Source organism: Trichogramma pretiosum, unplaced genomic scaffold, assembly GCF_000599845.2.
Source record: "Trichogramma pretiosum strain Unisexual culture from Peru unplaced genomic scaffold, Tpre_2.0 scaffold32, whole genome shotgun sequence".
NCBI classification, from domain to species: domain Eukaryota; kingdom Metazoa; phylum Arthropoda; class Insecta; order Hymenoptera; family Trichogrammatidae; genus Trichogramma; species Trichogramma pretiosum.
The window spans coordinates 1,788,097-1,811,390 of NW_019641641.1; the positions used below are offsets into that span (position 1 = coordinate 1,788,097).

The 23,294-nt window shown below is 41.8% G+C and overlaps 1 protein-coding gene across 4 annotated transcripts in view; it reads left to right on the plus strand.

The window, feature by feature from the left end:
* Nucleotides 1-23,294, plus strand: part of LOC106652595 (polypyrimidine tract-binding protein 1) — a 208,385-nt gene that overhangs the window by 181,933 nt on the left and 3,158 nt on the right. For 3 of the 4 annotated variants that reach the window (XM_014371641.2, XM_023459712.1, XM_014371644.2), the window contains exons 6-10: nt 7,843-7,971; nt 17,615-17,666; nt 18,720-18,778; nt 21,804-22,035; nt 22,169-22,386. In XM_014371641.2, the coding sequence (XP_014227127.1) occupies nt 7,843-7,971; nt 17,615-17,666; nt 18,720-18,778; nt 21,804-22,035; nt 22,169-22,386 (690 nt within the window). The remainder of the gene's footprint in view (nt 1-7,842; nt 7,972-17,614; nt 17,667-18,719; nt 18,779-21,803; nt 22,036-22,168; nt 22,387-23,294) is intronic. The other variant, XM_014371643.2, reaches the window with a different exon arrangement.

Below are 23,294 nucleotides of genomic sequence, written 5' to 3' on the forward strand. Positions count from 1 at the left end.
ATTAGCTGAATAGCAGGTGACGAAACAAAATGTATAACAAATGAGTGCCGATGAATATCAAGTTAGAAAGTTTCGTAATTAGCATTCTATATAAGGCAGAATCGTCGGAGCTTCGGAGGGGACTTGTTTCCGAGATTGCGAATGCTCATGAAAATAATAATTTCTTGCACTGACACGTCCGTGTCAAGATTTTCGTATTCGTCTTATTTGAACAATTCCGCGCTTTATACGTTTCTAAAGCAGCAGCGTTACGAGCGCCGTGGCTCAGCGCGAGCATTGAAAACCACAATAGCCCAGCCTGGAAGGCCCGCAGTCAAATAATACACTTTGTTAAACTATAAGGGAAATTAGTTTAGTCGTGGCTCTATAATTGAATAGACTTTCATGGCGCGTGCGAGCTAGCGTGGGAGATTTATAAGAATACTGCTTTGCTCTTTCTCTTTCCCTGATGCTGCTGCAAGCTCGGCAAGTTTAAAGCGTCGGTAGCGTCGGCGCGTTATAAGCATCCGGCTCAAGCCCCCTAACGAAAAGCCGAAATGCCAGTTGTAGCGAGCGAGCAGCGGCGATGGCGGCGGCGGTGGCGGGCGCGCGTGGGCTCTACACTTCCGCCTCTCTGTAATTTTAGGCATTATATCCTTGCGCTGATGCCGCCACCCGCCAGCCCGACTCTGCTCGCCAGCGACGCCGACGTCTCTATACACATATATCTACTCGCGGCTATATGTGTGTATATATTATATAACTAGTTGAGCGAGAGAGAGAGAGAGCAGTGCGTGTGCAGCAGAGGCGTATATGGCTAATTCCTCAATGCGCGCGTACGCTTATATGCACGCCTCGTGTGCATGCACGTAATTATTGATAAATCTATGCAAAGCCTGCTGCTGCCGCCTCGCTTTGCTTGTTTGCCTGCCTGCCGCACGCTTGGCTTTTGAGAGCAGCAGCAGCAGCGGCAACGGCAGTGGCGGCGTCGGAGCTTGCAAGCGAGCGCTCGGCAGGCACACCGAGTGCTAACTTTTCGATTGTTCTGCCTGCCTTCCTACGTATATAAGTTTTTGTTTTCGACGAAAATTCCCTCGCTATCAACTCCTATATAACTTGTCAATATTTCATTCTACCTACCCTGCCTACCTTGCTGCGCTTTTGGTGTGAAAGTCATCGCGACACATGCAAAGATGCTTTCCCCCCCTCCGAACTCGAGATAAATATAATTAATACCGGAATGTCTTATGCGTACCGTGCGTGGAAGCTCATTGTTCATTTTACTCGCAACACGCACATGTTGTATCTCCATTTTTTCCTTTCCTCTTGCCTCGTTAATTATTTTCACAAATTTCCTTCTTAACAGATCTCATTCTAGATAGTGACAAGATAGCGTAAAGTCTTTTTCACGGGCTTTGAAGCATGTGCGAAGTTGACATCGAAAAATGAATTTTAAAGCCATTATTGATTTTCTCGAATTTAGCAAATTTAAGCTTAACAAACATAAATTCCCATCGAATGCTCGTTTTCATAAATTAAACACGCTATGAATTACGGAAAGAAAAATTTTAAGCCGTAGCGTAGGCGGGCGATATTTCTTAATTAATTCCTCCGAGGATTGGCGCGCATAGTTTTTACGACTGCGAGAAGAGCAACACTAAAATAAAAGAGCCTTTGCGCGCATCAGCCCCGAGAGTCTTAAGGTGCTTGCATATTTCAGCGGCCGATGTGAGAAGAAGAAGAGCCATCTGTCAGTTTCTCTCTCTCTCTCTCTCTCTTCCTCTTGCTCTCCTTCTCGCTCTCTCTCTCTATTTCTCTCCTTGACAATGAACCACATTGTTGTTCGGACTCGGCGCGAAAAGCAGTTTTCTCATTTCACAGTGCCTTACCGGTGGTGCGCCCATATACATACTGCACCCTTTCCTCCCTATGTACCTTTCTCCCTACTGAAGAGTACCACCAAGAGAGGGAGAGATGGCGTAATATTTTTAATGGAGAATGTCTTGGATGATGTACGACGCAACATTGTTTCACTGAGACGCTACGTACATTGTTGTGCATCTTTCTCATCTCCTTTTGCTCGTGCGGATTTAGCCCGCTATTTAGCTTTCTATCTTTCTCGCCGCTTTGCGTGCGTGCATATATACATATTGTACGCGCATGTATATAGCACTAGTTTGCGCGCCGCGCGGAGACTTTAAAATCTCGCGCAAGTGACAAATGAATCACTCACGTGTCCGCGAGCCTACGCCCATATTTATGGTTTTAGCACTTTTGAAAAATTTTACCTCCACTTTTCTAGATTCGCCGCAACCGCCCAACCCCTTGAAGGCAACTTTTACGCATTAAAATGAGCTTGATTGCTCAGTTGTGCTGCTGCTAGTGCGTTGCTTTTCAAGATTGCCACGTTCCGCTTTGCTGACTTGTGCTGTGCGTGAAATTTATTAAGAGCTACGCTACAGCAATTAACGATACGATGAAAAACTGCGTTTACTTCTTCTTGTTCTCCAGTATTCTTTAACTTTTTGAATACTTTTCAATCATAGCGGAAAAATACAATAAATCAGGCTGGATTTCAAACTTCTAGAGTAATCAACAAAAAATTTCTTAACTTGTCTATTTTGACCAAGCAGATACTTTTTTACTCCAAGAAGAAAGTTAACACTTCATCATCCTTGTACAAGAGACTCTTGAAAGATGGTTTTTTGTATTATGCAAATTAAAAGTGCACTTTTACATAGTAGAGCAACAGTAAGCGTATGGAAATAAGATGCCCAAAAGCACCGGGGAGATAATTTTCGCGGAGGTTCGCCACTTTAGGAAAATTGAGCCTCCTCGAGGCGTGGCGTAAGACGATTAGTGCAGTTATTCAGTTGAGGAGGAGAGTATGCGATATCGCTATTTCACATGTAACAGCAATAGCAACTCTCCTCCCTGATGCTCTCTTCCTTTCTATACTCATCTTCCCTCACTCTCTCATCGAATGAAATTTTACTATTTTCTTAAAACTTGCGTCATCTAAAATAACGCTTAAATGCGCCCTTCTACATACGTACACCCTCATGGTCGTAAAATTACTCGTAAAAAAATTAATAAAATGCAGAATACAGACGGACATTTTTTAATTACACTGCATATGCCAGTACATTAAAAATTTTTATAGCATTGAAAATTAAAAACTAAAATAAAAATTTTCATCTCAAATTTTATTGCATTTGTTGTCATTTTGAATTAGTGGAACATCACTCAATCCAAGCTGTCGAATTATATGAGACATTTTTGATCTGGCACTTCCAATCAAATAATGTCGTTTGCATAATTTAAAAATGAATCATTTTTTTTAATCCGAATCTTTGAGGTAAGAAGTTAAGAAAAAGTCATTTGACCTTTGGTTTAGGATGATAAGATAGTATTTTACATGGTGCTCGTTCAGGGAGCCCGTCACATCCTTGAGTATCAATGACAGCAAAAAACTGTGTTGTCATAGCACCCATGCATAGAGGCAAATGTATGTGAGTGTAAAAACAAACGAGCGAGAGAGAAACGCATTAAACAAAAAGGCTAAAAAGATGGCTTGGCTTGGCTTGAAGAGCATGTGCTTTGAATTCAAAAAGCTGCTCTGCTACACCGTTGCCCTGCCACTTCTCTCTTTCCACTCTCATTTTTCTTTTTAGCTCCTTTTTTTTCTTGGACGTGTGCGAAAGTGGTTAATGCAACGCGCACCACCTAGTCACACACTCGGCTCGCTCTATCACCTCTTTATCCCCGTCTATGTATGTACTTGGGCGCACCAGTGTTAACTTGACTTTGCTTCATTTTTTTCCACGTAGAAAACTCTTTTAAAAAATATGATTTTGCTACGGCTAATAGGTATCGTCCATTGGCGTATTATTCGATTCGCATTGTTAATATCATTTTTTTTCAGCGGTAACGCTCGTGCGTGCGGTCAATCGTGTTCTTCAGTTCAATGATTTCACGTAACATGTTATTCGCCGGTAAATGTTGATTGGGTACAGTGATGGTTTGTACAGTTTCAGCTTTGAAATTGCTTGATGCAATAGTAGGATAAGGATTTAATTGTCGTTTGTTGATTGATCTCCAATTTAAAAGTGCTCACTGCATATAGTCTATCGAATTATCAAATTTTCATGATGGACTAAAATTCCATCATTTGACTACGTAAAAGAATAAGATTTTGTAGACAGATGAAAGGAGAATTTTCATATAAAAGCTTAGCGCATTTGTCGAGAGCACTGCGCGCAGTCATTTCCTCTACTTTTCAATACTGCGTAAAATTGAGACCCTCAATAGCTGCGTGAAATCCAGCGAATCGAGGTATATACGTGGGTGGAATCGCTTGACTCCCAAACTCATTCAATACGCATTCAAGGTGAAAGTAGAAAACGATGCGCGCGATTCCAGCTTCGAAATAACACACATCTTTGACTGCGCGGAGAAAATTAAATCCCACGACGTATGCGCCCGTATAGCAGCAGCATGTACACGCAGACGGCAAAGCGTGAAACGGAGCTTGAGCGATCTTTTCCGAGTCCCATGTAGACGTACTCAGCCGTGTATAGCAGTTTTATACGTACACACACGCACGTACATGTACGACAAGTATCGATAATTCAGTTTCGACTGCGAGAGAGGGTGTCTGCGTCCAGCGGTGGTCGCGCTTATTGTACACAGTGCAAAATGACTGTCATATTGTTTTCTCCTCCTACCGCCTGTAGCCCGTACAAAGGCGGCTTTTATCGCCGAAACTCTTTGACTAACAACTATTTGTGTCGAAAAGGCGGAGGACGAGGAGGAGCAGGAGAGAGAGAGAGAGAGCGAGAGGAGAAAAATGAGAGGGGTTAGAAGATAATACACATAGAGGGTAAATGCTCGAGGCGATTTTTTTCAACGCTGCGAGTTTCGCTTCGGTGATTTCTCCTCGAACATTGTGAAAGCGCGTACATGCATGCATGTGTATGTGTATGCCTTTTGTACGTTCCGTACACGTCCTGTGTGTACCAAAAAGCGCTCGGAGCTCAAACCAAAATGCTCATTTTTATCTCGTTATTTCTCTCGTTTCCTTGCCCCCCGACGCTCTCTCGCTCTCTCGCTCTCTCTCTTCTCTCTCCGCGCACGGGGCAACTATGCTATATTTGTATAACGCATGTACAGAGACATGTATACACATTTACAAAGCGTTGATTGACCTCTTTGCAGTCTACGCTTTTCTCGTTGCCAAATTGAAAACAATGGTCGCGTCGCCGCGTCGCTGCAGCGCCAGCCAAGAGCCATGCGAAAGCTCGATCGTTCGCGCGCCTCGAATACTTGCTGCGTTGTTGCAATAGCGCAGCTGATATTGCTATATAGTTAGCCCGCTCTCAGTAGTATACCGACTTTTCTGTCCGGCATTCGTTCCTATTCGCCGGTGAACATTTATTTTTCCCGGCTAACGAAGCAAATGATTGCGGTACAGTGTGCCGTGGCACTCTGTCGGTTGGCTTTGTCGAGTAATTGTCATAAACAAATGGTTGATGGAGTTTTTCCGACTTTGGCACGGGGGAGTTGCTTTAATTTCTACTCTTGGCAAGACTTCGATGTACGCGCTCTTACGCACCGTCGTCATATATTTTAGCTCGTGGCTGTGCGTCGATCCAGCGCGTATCAGCTGAACTTTATCTAAATCGGACGAGAATCAGAACGAGGATGATGATTATTCAGGCGCATAAGATTCAGCAAACATGTATTTAATTAATAGCAAAGTTTGCCGTTAGAAATTATATACGCAGGCGCGCGGGTGGCGCACGCTATACCCTATTCTCAACAAACCATTTCATTAGCGACTTACAACTGTCGTCGTCGTTAAGTCGGCAGTTGTGTAAAATATCTACTTGCGTGCTCCGGCTCGTTTTGCGCTCACGAGAGCAACAAAGTAATTAAAACCCTAGCTGCGTGCACAGAAAACTTATACGAAAATGTTACTTTCACTCTTTCTCTCTGTCTTTCTCTCTCTCGCTGGGTTTCTTATATAGTTTTCCACGCCGCTCGTGCGCGCGCGCGCGCGTCTACTTCTATGTACTCGAGTTTTCCTATGACAGATATATTATATGGGGCGTATGCTCGCCGCCGTGCGAGGCACGTATATAGGCTGGTCGAAAGCCGCTTCGAATTTGTTAAGTTGATTAATAAGTCGAGCTCGCTGCAGCTGCTCGCGTGTATAATGCGCATTCGCGCGCGGCCTCGCACGTCTATTCGAGACTCACGCGTTGCGTATCCTCTTATCTCATTTTTGTTTTTGCCCCTCCGCAGCAGAGTCTTCTTTCTTTTTGAAACTCGTGGCTGAAATTGTTAGCGCGCAAGAGCGGCTGAAGTTTGCTCACCGTTGCATATCCTTAATCTTTACGCTCTACCGCGTCGGCTCCTCTCCTGCGTTAAAGTATTGAGGCAGCTTACTTACGTTTTAGTACGCATGGTATACAGCGATCGATCAGCCATCAAAACACTTCATCATGATTTTGCCGTGCTGCCGTGCTATACTATCAATTTTCCCGAATGATCGCTTATCTAATATTTGAAGTATAAGTATGACAAGAAGCTTTTTATCTATGTATAAAATGCAGAATTTTTCACCACTTTTTTTTCTCACCTTCTTTCTTTTCTACTTAGTAACGGAACTTCTTTTGTTCTCTACATTGTAACGCTAATCGCACACTTGTACTTTACAAGTTTTTAAGTGTAACTCAAAAGTAGAGTGATCATTTTTTATTTTCCTCCACAATATGGTTACTTGCATTAATTGTCGACGTGTTTTTTCGAGACAAAACACAAAATATGTAATTAAATCAAATAAATGGTATACACTTTTGAACTTGATCGAGTTGCTTGGAAACTTAAAGTTTCTTACGAACAATCCTCATTGTAAAAATAGTCACCACCACAAACTTTACTCTAATTTTTTACCCTTGCCTCTTTTTATATTTGACACGTTGCGAGAAAACTAAATAAATGAAAACATTTGGCGCGAAAGTCAGAGGGAAAGGGTCAGAAGCAGATAAGTAACGATGACAAAACCTAGTGACAACAAAGTCTTAATTAGTCAGAACTCGGCGCTCCGCAAGTTTTCTCCTTTAATCAAAGTTTTGTCGCGTCCTCGTTAGCTTCGCATAATTCGTGTCTATAGATAAAAACAGACTCACCTTTATGAAAAAAGTGCATCATTGCTGTTGAGAAAGAAAAAAAAAAGAAGAATTCGAAAGGGTAAAAATTGTCAAAACATACAAAAACATAAATGCGTGGAGATCTCTCGTGTTTCTTTAACGTATACGTACATGATAATTCTTACGACAAGTCAGCTTTATATTTAAGCATTGTTTGTGAAGATTATAAAATTTTTATGTAATGCAGAATTAGTTATTTCTAACAGTGCTATAATTAGAGTGAAGAGTAAACGCGAGTATAGCCAGAAATACATCCCACCTAAGCAGCTCAGAGTGACGAGCGGTTCGAGCGTTAAATTAGCTCACGCACTTATCTCCCGCTCGTTTAATAGTGAAGAGCGTAGAGAGGTTTTGCTCTTGTATAGTTAGATATGATATAGTATATATTGCGCGTTGAAAGAAAAATATTTAACGACTTTCTTCACGAGTATATTCTTTATTTTCTTTCATCTTTTCGGTTTAATTAGTCCTTTTTTGGACGAAAAATATACCTAAAATCCTGACAAATTTAAATAGAATCACACTTTGTCAATTTAGACCTTCTGAAGAATACACTTAAATGTTTGATGTTAATGAATACATATTACGTTCTTTATAATATTTAATAAATTAATTGAAACTCATTAATGTGAACTTCAATCTTTTTCAGAATGCCAACGTTCAGACAGCAGGACAAGGCCAAGTCCAAGGAAATGATACTCAGGGAGGACCAAACACTGTTCTCCGAGCCATCATTGAGCACATGATCTACCCTATTACCCTTGATATTCTTTATCAGGTAAGTCGAGCTTTGAATTGTCCTCGCTATTGTAATCGATTACACGTATCAAAAAGGTCGCTAAGTCGAGCAGCAGCAAAGTGTACTTGTCGGAATGAATTCATTGTTCCATTATCGCGTATAACATCCGATTTGGCCACTGGACGGCGTTTAGTGCGCGTGCGTGGAGTGCATTTTCCCCATTGAATATTTGGCGCATTACGAATACAGAGGGAGAGGCAGAGGCAAGAGAGAAGCCATCGAGATAGAGATACGCGCGCGCGCGAGCAAAGTTTATCTAGGTGTGCTCGAGCGTATTTGGGCATGTGTATACGCGCGTGTATATCAGGCGTATACACAGGTAAGTAGGAAATGAAGTGCTAAATAGTTGAGGGAGACTCGCGTGTATAGTCTCTGGATGCAGCGCGAGAAGACCACCCCATCAATAATTCGGTTCTTTAAGGCTCTGACAAAGAGAGACGGAGTGGAAGCGGGAATAACGCGCTCTCTCGCTCACACGTACATACATATACACTGTGCTCTCGCAAGCTCGCAAGCTGCTCTCGCACAGCAGAATATATAGTACTGGGGCATAGCCAACGGCCTGGTTTATATAGAAAGCAGCGGCAGTGAAGAAAGAGCAGAGAGCAGCGAGCGAGTACATACTACATGGGGGGATGAAGCAAAACGGATAGCGCGCCGAGGGTATTTCCGGTCTAAGTTGAGTGGGCCATGCATTTTTAACGAGCCGCGAACGAGAGACGCTCGGGTTTTCACAATCGAGCCTCGCTCTCTCTCTTCTTGCCAGCAACTCTACTGCTGCTGCTGCTGCTGCTGCTGCTGCTGCTACTGCTGTCCCGACTCTCGCTCACTCGCTCGACCCTATCCTGGACTCGTTCGTGCGTGCGTGTGTGTATGTGTGTGTGTACGCTTACACGGAGAGCCTTGCACGGACGAACCGCACGGAACACAGCCTCACAGCGTCGCTCCTAAAATAACGTTTATTTTCGCTTTCGCGTCGCGCCGTAACCTCTCTCTCTGGCTCGCTTGATCGCTTGCTCGCTTGTACTTTTATTTTGCCTCCAAAGCACTTGTCGGCTATTCTCTCTCGCTCTCTGTGAACTTGCAGCCGCTTATCGCCCCGAGTGAAAAATCGAGGGGGCGAGGGAGAGCAGGGCGATAAAACCAGCCTAAGTGCCCGCTTCGACGTTATACACATGCACACGAGAGAGATCCAATTCGTTTTCATACTTTTTTTTTTTTGCTTTTTTTTTAGTGACATCATTGAAAAGTTAAAAATATCGCTCGAGTCAATTAACGTGTCATAATCGAAGCAAATGCACGTGAATAAATTCGAGCCTGTTTTCATGTGTGTGGATGTTTGAGTCCTATGTGTATATAGTAATTACGATGGTACGCGATGTGTGGCAGAGTTTGGCGAGAAGCCGTATAAATTCGTTAATTAAAATTCAAATTGATACGTTCAAAGCAGTTTCGCTGTCTATGTGAACCTATAAATGTGTATATACGTGGATGTGCACATGTAGGGAGCATGAGTGCGCAGATATACACCGTTCACGCTGTATACTGCAGCCAAGCCGAAAAAATTAATTTGCTCAATGAATACGTCTCTTGCACACACATACGCACACTTTCTGCTCGTCTAAAGCAAGCAGCAGCAGCAGAATGAACTTTGCTGCCGCAGGCGGACACGTTCCATCCCCTCGAAACGTAGAGTCATGTTATGTATATTCGGGTACTTGCACGGATAAAGCAAAGCCGTTGGTGGTCGTATTCGGATGTATAGGCGCAAAAATTGTATCGTAGCATGCCTCGAATGCAGTCGTAATAATAATACGTGTCTTTCGCGTTGCACCTCGACAGCAGCTGAATTGACTTGACGAATCTTCGTGTAACCCTTCATGCTGATTGTTGCGTGGCAGTAGTTGTGCTGTGCTCGAAGCCGAGCCACAGCGAAAGCTTGCCGGGGAAGGCGCGCGCAGCCTGCTAGACCGTGTAATCAGCTAGGAAGATTACTGCGCTAAGCCGTGGACGCGCACATTGGACAAGCGGGATTAGGCCGCTCGTAAATATTAGAGGCTCGCCGCGTTCCTCCTCGCTCTCTACTCGCTCTCCTCTCTATATTGGCTGCTCCTCCTTCGGTCGCTTATAGCAATGCTATAAGTTATGAAAAAAAAGTCTCGAGGACCGCAATTAGCCGAATGAAAAATTTAAATGCCTCCGCGCAACCGAGGGGAATTTTGAGCTTTATTTAATGCTGTCGCGACTGTTTTTCACCGAGGTACTGTAGATGAACTGCGCAAGCGATACAGCCTTACGACTCGATGTACACGAACCGCAAAAAAGTAGTACAGGCTTAGATTCAACGAGCCATTGGCTGGATCGAAGCCATTCGTGCGAGTCTCGCGCGAAAAGGACATTTGAGTGAGCTGTTTGTTAAGGCCTTCAGCGTACAAGCATAAAATTTTACACAAACAATCAATAGCGCCTGTATATTTATATGCGGCGCAGATAAAATAGCTCATAAGTGTTTTCGCACTCCTCTTCATAACTATAAAATTTACGGCAGAAACGAGCACAGCAGCCCGCGATACACGTTGAAACTACACCGAGCAGGGATGAAATTTGGCTACACCCTGAGCGCTGCTTGCGGGCCATATAATATAAGGTCGACACGACGATACGGTGGCTGTCGTCTTCTTCGACGCAATCAAGTCTCAAACATAAAGGATGCAGCAGCGCATCATGTCTCTCTCTTCCACTCGGGGCAAGGGTGGCGCGCGTCGCGCTTACGTTATATTGCGTGTTACTATTGAGCATTACCCGCGTGGCGCACGGCATTAAGAAGCCGCATGTATACGATATGCTGGCTCATGGAGCGAGAGAGAGAGAGAGATAGCCGCATGACAGTGGCAGCAGCTGTGCGCGGGCCTGTTCGTAAATAAGCGCCGAGCCTGTATCCGTGCCACCTGGGACGCACTTTAAATCCTCATTAAAGAATTTCTCTCACTCTCTTTATTGCTCTCGCGCCGCGTCCGTTATGTACGTTGGTCCTTTCCTAGGTGTATCATTTACGTTGTGTATGTAGCAGCGCGTATACGACAGCGCGTTATATACTCGAATATTTATGAGCACGACCCTTATACCGTCTTTTCCGAATTGACCTACTTTTTGCCTTATATTCCGCGCGCATTTATGTTCCGCGCGACTGTATTATATGCCAATTAATTCAAAGCCCCTTCGACCATTCGCGTGCGTCGGTGCTCCGGCTTGCCGATGATTTTTCCCCCTTTTTTCCAATCTTTGTCGGATGATTTTTGTGGATCGCGCCCGCTGCAGCTAAAATAAAATTGAAATTTCATTCGAGCTCGTCCCTACAGCGCGGATAAGTCGATCGGATCATCACGACATTCCATCCGAAAATATTTCAGTAACGTATAGCACTCGTTTCCGCAGAGGTTATATATATACTTGACGCGCGCGCACGCACGCATGCAACATATATAAAGCGTGTGCATAAGGTGCATGATATAACGATGAAAATCCATTACTCGGGCGTTTTAAATTCCGCGTGAATCGTGTAAAATACGAATGTCACGCGGGGTATGGGAGTATATAGGGTAGGTAGCGGTTGAGTCGGATGAAATCGCCGTCGTTATTACCATTATCGAGCGCGCGCGCGGCTCGCTGTACCGTCTGTATATTAAACAAGACCCGATCCCACCCCCTCGGATCCTTTCTCCTCCTCCTACTCTAGTCCTCCGACGCAGCTACTACTGCTGCTGCCGCTGCTTGTGCTACGTACTCTTTGCCCCCCTTTTCCCTTCGATAATGAAACGCGTGTGCGAATTAGTAACTGTCGAGCGCGCTTTATGTGTGCCGCTATAGGTAGTCGGTAGCGCGTCTATAATCGATAATTCGGGCGTTACAGCGCGGCAGCAGCAGCAGCAGCAGCAGCCCTGGGCCCGATACACGAGTCCCTGTAGGATAGACTCGCGGCGTGCATATACAACGGTAGACTCTCAACGGACTCGCGCAGCCAGCGCTCCGTATTACCTACCCATACACACATCTATATATGTACACCTACTCGGCACGGCTAAGCTGATGGATTATCGCGGATATTACTGCGAGTGCTATGCATTTTCAAAGAGCTACTACCAGTGTGGCTGGGCTGCAGCGATGAATCGACGATTTCAAGCGAATACGACTCGAATTTTCCATAACGTGCTGCCTGTGTACGCGATCGTCCAATGCAGATTCGAGCCGACCTAATATTCGCGAAATTCTCGTGCGCGCGGCTATGTGCAGCTATCCCGTACACGCGTATGCGTAGTGTCTAGCTCGCTTTTGTGCCGTGTATATATCGAGTACTTTGGTCAACAGCTGCGCGAGCTTTAACGCGACTAATTTTCCAAGCGATGAAAGTGTCCCCCCAACCCCGCCGTATAGTCCGCCATCGATGCAACTGTGCATGTGCTACGTGCGTGGCAATTGAACGAACTCGCCAGGCTCGACTGGCGGCGGCCTTTATGCGTCCTCGCGCGCGTCGTTGCGCACTTGGGCGGAAACGAAAGGACGCGACCGGTAATCGACGAGAGCTGGCTAAAGTTCACTGGCTCACTACCGTTACGCTTTCGTCGGACTCTCGGCATCAGCAGCAGCACCACCAACCACCACCACTCGTCGATCGTTTTCACGCGGGCGTGCGACTGGTCGCACTGGATGTAGCGGCCTCTCTCGAGCCACGCGTGTCCGTGCGTAACAATGAGGATTAATTTGCCTGCCTTTTGCATGCGACGTATCACTGAACGCGCGCTACATATACGCACGCGTGTAAGTTAAGGGATAATTTGACTGAGCATTAGTTTCGCTTGATACGGCGAGGCGTAGTAGGCGCGTTCATGCACGTACTCTGTACGTTTTAGGCCAGGCAAGCAGCTATCGTATGAGCCAATGTAGTTGCCGAGCAGCAGCAATAGTATCCATATAGGAGTTGCAGCGGCTCAACTTGCCTTTCGTTTCCAGCGAGAAAATGAGATGCTCCAACGATTTAACTGCCTCAAGTACGCTCGATATTTAGTATATATCGTATGTACGCGTATATATGTAATATACACTCAACAGTCGCGCCATCGCTGACTTGTCTCATTATTATTCGCGCGAGATAGCTGCGAGTGGAATGATACGGTGTATACAAAACTGGAGCTGGCGCCCGCGCGCGCGAGCTGCACCGACAACTTGAGATAGATGTTTCTGCGTCTGTATATATGCTGTACGTGTCTATATGTACACGGGTCTGCGCCCGTGCAAGTGTATGCCTATGTATACATACGAGCAAACCTAGTATTCGAGGGGTGGCGAGAGTTGTGCCTGCAAACTTACTCGATATTGAGTACGGCGCAACTGATAGAGATTATTAGTACAGTTTCCCAGGTATATATGCGCGCTGCAACTTCAATCGAAGTCTACTTTTGTGCAAACTCGGATGTCAACTGCGACTGTTTAAAATATTATATACTTTCGTGACAAAGAACTTTCGTAACAAAGTGGCCTGAAAAATAAATACCGTAAAGTCTTCTAATCGATACTTTTGATTGAATCGATAATTCCTCTCGTTACTATTCGGATGTTTTATAAATTATTTTATATGAAAATCTCGATCCAGGAAGTATAAGCGCTTTAATTTTGTAAGCAAACGTCAAAAAGGAACATTGAAATTAACGCGGATTGTTCGTTTACAAAATTCAGAGCCAGTCAAACGCTTTCGGAACGTCTAGAAATGTGGGTTTATTCAATTATTTTAAGCTCGATTTATTCGTCGACGAAAAAAGTAGAACATTTACACAGGCGAATTCACGTATGGCATATATACACACACATATCTAGCAGTAAATCCCTGGTGAACCCCAAAACAACTTGTCTTAAAAAAAGCAAAAGAAAAAAAAAGGAAAAGAAGGAGAGAGAAGAAGAGGGAAAAAACACAGCCTTTTCCAAGGAACGGCAACGAGGAAAGAAGAAGAGAGAAAAGATCTGCCGGGGCGCTACGCTACTGCTAAATCCCTGTACCCATGTGTGCAAGCGGTGCACAGTAGTCTGTCTCGTACGTACGTACGTACGTTCTCGCGCGCTCGCTCGGCGACAAAATAAAGTCCACCAAGCAAATAAAATATTAGCGATAGTTCTCGCTCGCGCTTCCGCATACATATACTTCTTCGTGCTCGCTCGCTCGCGCGCGACAGCGTACACGTATGTGTGTGTGTGTGTGTGTGTGTTATATCCGAACGTGGGGTTCGGGGGCTGGAACCGACAACGGGAGGTGGAGGGTGAGAGGAGGACGGAAGGCAGCAGCGGCTCTGCGCGCAACTTGATTTCCCATGAGCTTTCTCGGCGTCGGGCTAAAGTGCGCGCACGTGCGTCGTATCGCACTCGCTTCGAATATGTGCATTGTGCACTCATACACACACACACACGCACACGCACACGCACAAATAAAAGAAGGAAAGTGAAAGGAAAAAGAATGTGGAAAAAAGTACGCACTGACGAACGTGCACACACAAACACGCATAAACACCATGCGTCTGCTATCCGTAACACTTATAATGCAAGTACACAGACATATAATACAAATATACGCACGGCAACATTGAGAAAAAAGAAAGAAAAAAAGTCAAGACAAAGAGAGAAACTGACGGGACCGTCGATAGTTTTTGAGTGGAAAGAAAACAAAGCGGCGCGCATACAGCGCGGCGAACTTGCACAAATATGTTTGAATTTTCATTTGAAAAACGTTAGGGGATAAAAGCATTACACACTCAATCCGGCGCGCTTTATTCCTTCTCCGCATCGAATTTGCCGATACATAAATATAATATATAAGGGTCAAAATAATACTTTTTTACAAAACCGTGCGCACGTATGTCACCGATCTTGACGCGCTTTTGGTATGTTATAGTACATGGTAAAAAGGTCCCAAAAAAAAATTTTTAGACCCCCTCCCCCCTCCTACCCCCCACTTCCGGTATAAACGTCCATTTTCGATCTATATTTTTTCTGAGGACATGAAGCAAGTAAAAAATCTGAAAAAATTCATAAAAATACTTTTCCACAATCCAAACAACCTTGAATTTTTTCAGATTTTTTGAGTGCTTCAGGCCTTCAGATAAAATCATTGAAAATTTCAAAAATCGAGATACGGCGGTATGAGCCGATGTAGTACTCGGAAATTTTTTCAGTTATTTTTCGCATTAAAAAACATAACCTCAATTTTTTTCAGATTTTTTCAGATTACCTAACGCACCTTTTGAAGCCAAAAACCGATTTTTTTGACGAAAATAATTTTTTTAGGACAGTACGGAGCCTCGAAAAATCTGAAAAAAATTTTTTCTTGTTTTTTTCATCAAAATACGTAATCTCAAATTTTTTCAGATTTTTTAATTGAAGGCGATAGCTTCTAGGGCCGAAAAATGCTATTTTTAACAAAAAATGGTTCCTAGAACCCGATGGTTCCGGTGAAAAAATTTGAAAATATTTTTTTTGAATTCCTTGTCAAATTTTAATAAATTTTGACCGTTTCAAAAGTTCGATTGAAGCTTCCTAGCTCATTTTAGAGCAGGACAAAGATTAGTGCAAAATATCTGAAGACGTTTCTGAAGACATTAAGGAATGATAAAACTCGTTTGATGCTCTAAAATGAGCTAGGAAGCTTCAATCGAACTTTTGAAACGGTCAAAATTTATTAAAATTTGACAAGGAATTCAAAAAAAATATTTTCAAATTTTTTCACCGGAACCATCGGGTTCTAGGAACCATTTTTTGTTAAAAATAGCATTTTTCGGCCCTAGAAGCTATCGCCTTCAATTAAAAAATCTGAAAAAATTTGAGATTACGTATTTTGATGAAAAAAACAAGAAAAAATTTTTTTCAGATTTTTCGAGGCTCCGTACTGTCCTAAAAAAATTATTTTCGTCAAAAAAATCGGTTTTTGGCTTCAAAAGGTGCGTTAGGTAATCTGAAAAAATCTGAAAAAAATTGAGGTTATGTTTTTTAATGCGAAAAATAACTGAAAAAATTTCCGAGTACTACATCGGCTCATACCGCCGTATCTCGATTTTTGAAATTTTCAATGATTTTATCTGAAGGCCTGAAGCACTCAAAAAATCTGAAAAAATTCAAGGTTGTTTGGATTGTGGAAAAGTATTTTTATGAATTTTTTCAGATTTTTTACTTGCTTCATGTCCTCAGAAAAAATATAGATCGAAAATGGACGTTTATACCGGAAGTGGGGGGTAGGAGGGGGGAGGGGGTCTAAAAATTTTTTTTTGGGACCTTTTTACCATGTACTATAACATACCAAAAGCGCGTCAAGATCGGTGACATACGTGCGCACGGTTTTGTAAAAAAGTATTATTTTGACCCATAAATATACATACAACTTGATGAAATCATCCGCGCGCTCGGCTTCGACACGTACTCGTATTTGAGATATTCGTGTGCTTTTGTTGCGCTTTATATGTATAATAATACTCGTGCTCGTGCAGTTGTTGATGATGTTTCATGTATAGCTGCCATCTCTCTCTTTCTCTATTCCATTCTGCCTCTATTCCTCTTTAATCGAGCAACAATCCGAATTTTATCCTCCGGAAGAGTCGCTATGCTGCTGCGCCTCGCATTAGCACGCGAATTAGTGGGGCTTTGCCAATCGATTATATCGGACTACGCTACTCTCGCGGATTCTAGCCCATTGACCATTATGAACGCGGACGCGCGCGCCTCTGCAAATGTTAACTCCGTGTGGCGCATTCCTTCTATAATTGCACAGACTCTGTATTATATATTGTAAATTGCCCCATAGATAATCCACATTTCAGGTTTCGTGTGTTTGCGCTACTGTTCAATGAACTCTATATGCTTTATTTTCGCCAAGTTTATCCAAGTAACGATGGTTAAAAACTTTGGTTCCCTCTTGTCGCGATGAATAATTTGCATTTAAACGATACGAAACGATCGTGTGTTCGAAACCATATTCGACGTCGCGAAAGTTACCAAGTCAATTTTCTTCGACTACGACCGCGTACATGTCTTTTTGCACTTTATGCTCAGGAATTCATTGAGAGCACGTACGAATATCCGCATGTGCAGTAAAATACATCGCTATGTGGAAGCCCAATAAGCGATGCAAACATTTGCTCTTCCCGCAATGCAGTATAATCGGTTTGCCTTGTACAAACAAATACGCACAGTCCTGGCTTCTGTGGCCTTGCGTACGTGTATGCGTGTGTGCGAACGCACACAATAAGGCGTTTAATTCTGCAACAACTCAATACGTAAATATAGCGAAGTAGAGACTCTGCTCGCGCTAGCCCGTATACTATTGTTATTATTGCCGCTTACTTTACAACAGTATCGAACCCTAATACGCTGTGTTTATGTTTTGAGCTGTTGCAAAATCGAACAACCTAATATAATGTATCATGCTAGCATATGAATGATCTGCAAAATTTGCTGCTCGCTTCGACTTCGAAATGAACTTGGTGTAACTGTAACCGCACGCAGACGAGTGCGGTTTTAATGTTATTGCTAAAACTATGATGAAATGTTATTTTAAATTGTGAAATTAATGAATTTATTTCTTGTGTTACAGATATTCTCGCGGTACGGCAAGGTTCTGAAGATCGTGACATTCACGAAAAACGGTAAGCATGATTGGATCATTGAAATTCATTTTATGCAACCCCCGTAATAACGCTTGTACGATTGTCGTGCTAGAGAGCAAGCCGTACTCAAATTAGAGCGCATATCTCTATAACGCGTCCTAAACGAAATAGCTTTGAGCATCTCCAGTTTTGCAGTTACTGGCGCGTATAGCGAACCATCATCAAAATTTCAGGCGCGACTAGCTCGGGATGGGGGCGCATGTACATATTCGCCACATAAATAATTAATTTATGCTCGCGCGCGTGATGCACGAGCAACATCCTAAATGTTCCCTCTCCCTCCATGCCTCTTTGTAGCTCATTTTCGAACACTTTCGTGTATCTCACCGCGCGCTATATACGTATACATCAAACGCGCATGCGGTGCGTGTATGTACGCGCGCTTTTTTTTCACATCTCATTTGTAGATGACCTCCTCGTTTCAGGATTTGTGTTTGTATATTATATTGGAGTATATGTATATAAAGAAGAGGAGAACAAGGAGAGGGTTCGAGTGGGCGGCTGCTCGCTTATTTAATTACTCTATCCATTTGGCTTTTTGCTTCTAATTAAGTTGGACTCGCGGTTACTTTCGCTAGAGCGTATATATATATAGTCCTGCTCGCACGACGAGGGTGAAAGGAGGCCGAGTAATAAAAGTATAACTATGAAATTATTATACTTGTGCCATGAAACTCCACGTTCTGTCTGCTTTTCGCGTTTGAAGCTTTTTTTCGTGGCTTTGTAAAGAAGCAGCCGCAGCGTTGTTGCTGCCTCTGCTTCGTCAAAGAACGAATTTAGTCCCGGAAAAAATTGCATTATTACAAATGAAGCTCAAGCTTGAAAAATGAATTATACATAAAGACAAATGTGTTTGTGAATCCTCGGCGAATAAAAGAGGAAGACGCATAACAGAGCCGAGTTTATTTCTAGTTCGAGTTTTATTGATTAATCGTGCCAATTTTCCTTATATTTTTAGATAACTCGAATTTAATTAAATGAAATAATGAAAATTCTACATGTTACAAGTTTTAAAATAAAATTTATTTTCAGGTACTTTCCAAGCTCTGATTCAATATGCGGATATGATGGCTGCTCAAAATGCCAAATTTGTAAGTATTTTTTAAAATTTCCTATAGTTTTTGCAATATTTTCAAGAAGAACTTTTGTATAGGTACACAAAAGCAAGAATTTAAGTAATTAAAAAGATTTTCTTTTAAAAGTCCAAATTTTTTATGCATATGTTTTATTTTAATTAAAAGATCTCGGTAAATTGTATAAAGTGACTGATTTAACGCACACAAATAAATATGATACAGAAGAAGACTAAAAATGTCTCGTTTAAAATATATAAGATTCTAATTTATAAGTTAGATGAATGATATCTTTCTTGAGCATAAAAAAATGTTCACAAACGATTTGATGTATAAATGAAATAGTCTCGTCGTTCGCATGAAATATTCATATCTTTGATACGCTGTTTTTTTAAGCGACATCAATTTCTCAGATGTATTCCGCTGATAAACTTATTAGTCCGTCGATCTCGTTAATGAAGATAAGCGTATCTCATTTTTTGCTATTTTCCTACGGAAAATGGTGAAATATGAATGGCACTGCAAGTGCAAGCTCAAACGAGCTTTTTCATAACTATTGCACGCATGGCAAAACGTTTATCTTAACTAGAATATATGTAAGGACGTTTTATCACTTTTCTCTTTGCTATACTAAAGTGTTTTATAGCTTCTTAGTTGCCGCAGCTATTATAATGCCACGCTAAAAGATTTACGTGTTTGCAAATCATGAGTAACGAGCTTTTACACAACTCTCTGCTTTGTTGCACTATATTTAATTAATGGTTTAAAACGGAATCGCTACCCCCTTACCTAGCGGCATTAAGACTATTGGAAACAACTTGTGTTTAATAGTTTTATATTAATTTTATGTAATTAACATTTTCGAGTGCAAATATTTCGTGCTGCTACATGTTTGCTGCTACTTTTCTTATAGAATTTAATTAAGCTGCTCGTTATGGCAGATGTCTTTGACCGCTTATGCCTCTGTTCTAAAGCTACATCGATCTAGCAATGGCAAATAAGGGAACGTTTAACAATCTGATTAGTGCTAGCTTTTACAGATGCCTGTTTAACCTATTAAGGAAGTTAACCCTTACGTATTGATATTAGTATATGATCTTGCGCATGCGAGTGTATGAATATTACGGCAAATTTAAGGCGCTTAACCGTAGCGAATCGCTGACGTGTTTGTGTGTGTACATAGAGTCGACTAATTCGGAACATATACCCACCCGTATGTAGACGTACGCAGTTGCGCACATAGAATCTAAAATTTACGCGGTGCAATCGTACTTAGCTGGCTCTGCGTGTACGATTGCGACTAGACGCTATCGTGCGTTTACCTATTGCTCCTTCGATCGAGCGAATATTCCATTATAAAATATGCTCGCGAGGCTGTGACAAATGCATATACAGTTAAATTATATACGGCTTGCGGGCGAATGTGTGTGCGCGTGCGCACGTCTGCCTGCAACTGTACTCGGATGTATTAATTTCACTCAAAATACACAAATTTATACGCAATAAAAGGGGCTTGTTATTTCCATTAGACTGATCTAGTGGGTGGAAAATTATAACGCTCTAGTATACACAATATAATATATTGTTTATATAAAGTGCGCTTTATTTGAATGAAAGGCATTATTATTGCCTTTAAGCAAATATAGTCAAAAGTTCCAGTCATGAGCAAGAAATTATACGCACCTAATGAATTATATATTCGGTTGGGTACACCGTTATATATATCGTATTTGGCCAAATATTGCGGATTGAGTAAATTTGATCGCGAACCGACGCACTCACAATTTCGAGGCGAAATACAGGTGCCCGCGTTTCATCGACGTAGTAAAAATCGTGCCGACCATTTTATCTTAACCCATTGAGACATTTTTGAGCTTCGGTTTCGCAATATAAAACGTGAAATTGTATTTTCCGTATAGCAAGATACGCAGAAAAAATGTTAGCCACGTATAGAACGATGGGAGGAATTTTATTCAAAGCGCATCAAATTTTGTTCAAACTGTTTAACAAATATAAAAATTCCGGAAGTACTTCACGTACCGTTGCACTGAATAAAAGTGTTTGTAAATGTTCTGTAATAAAAAAAAAGCACTGAAAATATTACATTTTTTCCATAAAAATTATGCACATTATTTTGATTAACCAGTCTCGTTATTAAGTTAATAATACGCGACGTGATGAAAATTCGTCATTTTTAACATTGTGTCATACTCACTTGTTACTGGCCTCGCTGGCGATTATATTCACGGGTTCATGGAGCTATATATAAATATCAGAATTTATATTGAAATCAAAATTGAATAATAATTTTGATTTGAATTTCGATCGAAATTTGCCGTATAAACTTTGAATTATCTTACTATTTTGTATCAAAATTTGAACGCATCGTGTAAATAAACAGCAATATCAAGGCTATTTATTTAAGATGTAAAATGAATGATACACTAAATATACTTCCGCACTGAGGCATGAATGCGTGAAATGCTTTGTCGCTTTAAAAATGGTATACTGCATGCGGACCAAGAATTTAACTTCGAAACCGCAAAAGTATGAAACACGAGCAAAGCATTGAAAATTGAGCGTGACCGCATTCATTGTAGCGAGCGTCCCTGTGTTGCGTGTATGTGTATACACGCGGGCAGGGCAAACTCGTCTCTCATGGATTATTAACGAAAACCAAAAAGCCACGACGCGACTACTAACAGCGAAACAAGCTCACGTGCTGCGCCGCCGCCCTATGCACAAGTGTGACGTTGCCAATATTTTCGGTTGCAGCAGTAATGTGCAGCGTCATAGTTGCTCGGCTGTGCCGCGCGTGTCGGTCGCGCTCGCTCGTAAACGTATACTCTGTTGAATTTAATTTACACCTTTTCCGGAAAATTCATCTGGAACGAAATACGATAAAAATGAACGCGTCGCTATACCTAATTGGGTGCGCGGCAATTATGCATAATTGGTTTTGATGAAATCTCAGTAGTACAATCCGATTTCGGTCAGACGATAAACGAAAGTTAATCGATTGCTTTTTCAATCCTTTTTGCAGAATCTTGATGGCCAAAATATCTACAATTCCTGCTGCACATTGCGCATAGACTACAGCAAAATGCAGAACCTCAACGTCAAGTACAATAATGACAAGTCTAGGGATTATACAAACCCTACTCTGCCGACGGGAGACGCCAGTCTTGATGCTGCGTCGATTGCACTGGGAGGTGAACTTTTACCTCAACTCTTGCTTGGAGCTGCCGGATCTCAGCCACGTGCTCGACTACCTGGTTAGTAGAAACTTTTATTATGAAAATGGAAGACAATATTTACGTTTTGATTAAAAACAAAGATTTGGCAAAAGACACAGACTAAGTATACATATCACAATAATCATCGTAAAAACCATTTTATCTGATACAGAATTGATTACAGGAGCACCCAGTGTACTAGCAACGCCGTTTGCAGCTATGCATGGCCTACCATCCCCGCTCGCGGGGCCCTATGGCAATGGCGTACCACCGACCGGTGGACTTGCCGGCTTGGGAGGCTTTAATATTGGAGCTGGAGCGCTTGGCGTTCGAGTTCCTGGCAGTCCGCAGCCATCCTGCGTTTTACTCATTAGTAACCTGAATGAGGAGGTAAGATTTGAAAATAAATTTACAACGAAACGGGCGTGTCTTAATTATTGAAACTCGTTCAATTGAAATAATTCTCGCTTCCTTGACAGTGATTTGGATGAGCTCGCGTATTTATCGTTCTATTTAACTTGAATTTAACTTTTTTTCCATTATACCATTTTTTAAATTGGATAATCAAAAAGGGCAGACAAAGTTTATATGAAAAAAGTTACTCCTTATTATTTAAAAAATCATCATATAAGAGTATAATTAAATCGATATCATTTATCAAAAACGTTATGCCCCGGTGAGTGTTTGAAATATACAATCTATTTCATGTCTCTAAACACAAATAGACTTTAATTTTATTGAAGAGTATAGTGTAATGAATACTGCAATATAATTATATTTTGAGTGATTCGAAATTTTTAATGAATGAGTGAGTCCACGGTAAAAGTTCGTGTTGCTGTTGACAGAATCACAAGAAATGAATTTAGTCAACTTTCACTCATGAACTCATTCTGAATAATATATTGTAAGACCTACTACGCGTATCCTATTCTTTTACCCTGTTTATCTTTTTTACTGTCCTTCCCTGTTGCCTTATATCTTTTAATTAAAACTTTAAAAAATAACAAATAATCTATAATTCCCAAATCATTACCTACTACTTTCCGTCACGCTTCTAGTAGGTCGTATATATAGCACGCAAAACAGCGATTCATCGCATACCGTTTTTTTTTTTATAATAAAGACCATAAATTAATACATGAGCATTTATCTGAGGCGTTTTATGCTTAATATTGTAATTAAAAAATAATTTTGAATCAATTTAGAATTTTTAGAATATTTTATTTATTATTTTTTATTGTATGACTCAGCATATATATCTATTACTTGCTTTTCATTATTACACGCGAGGCTTGATT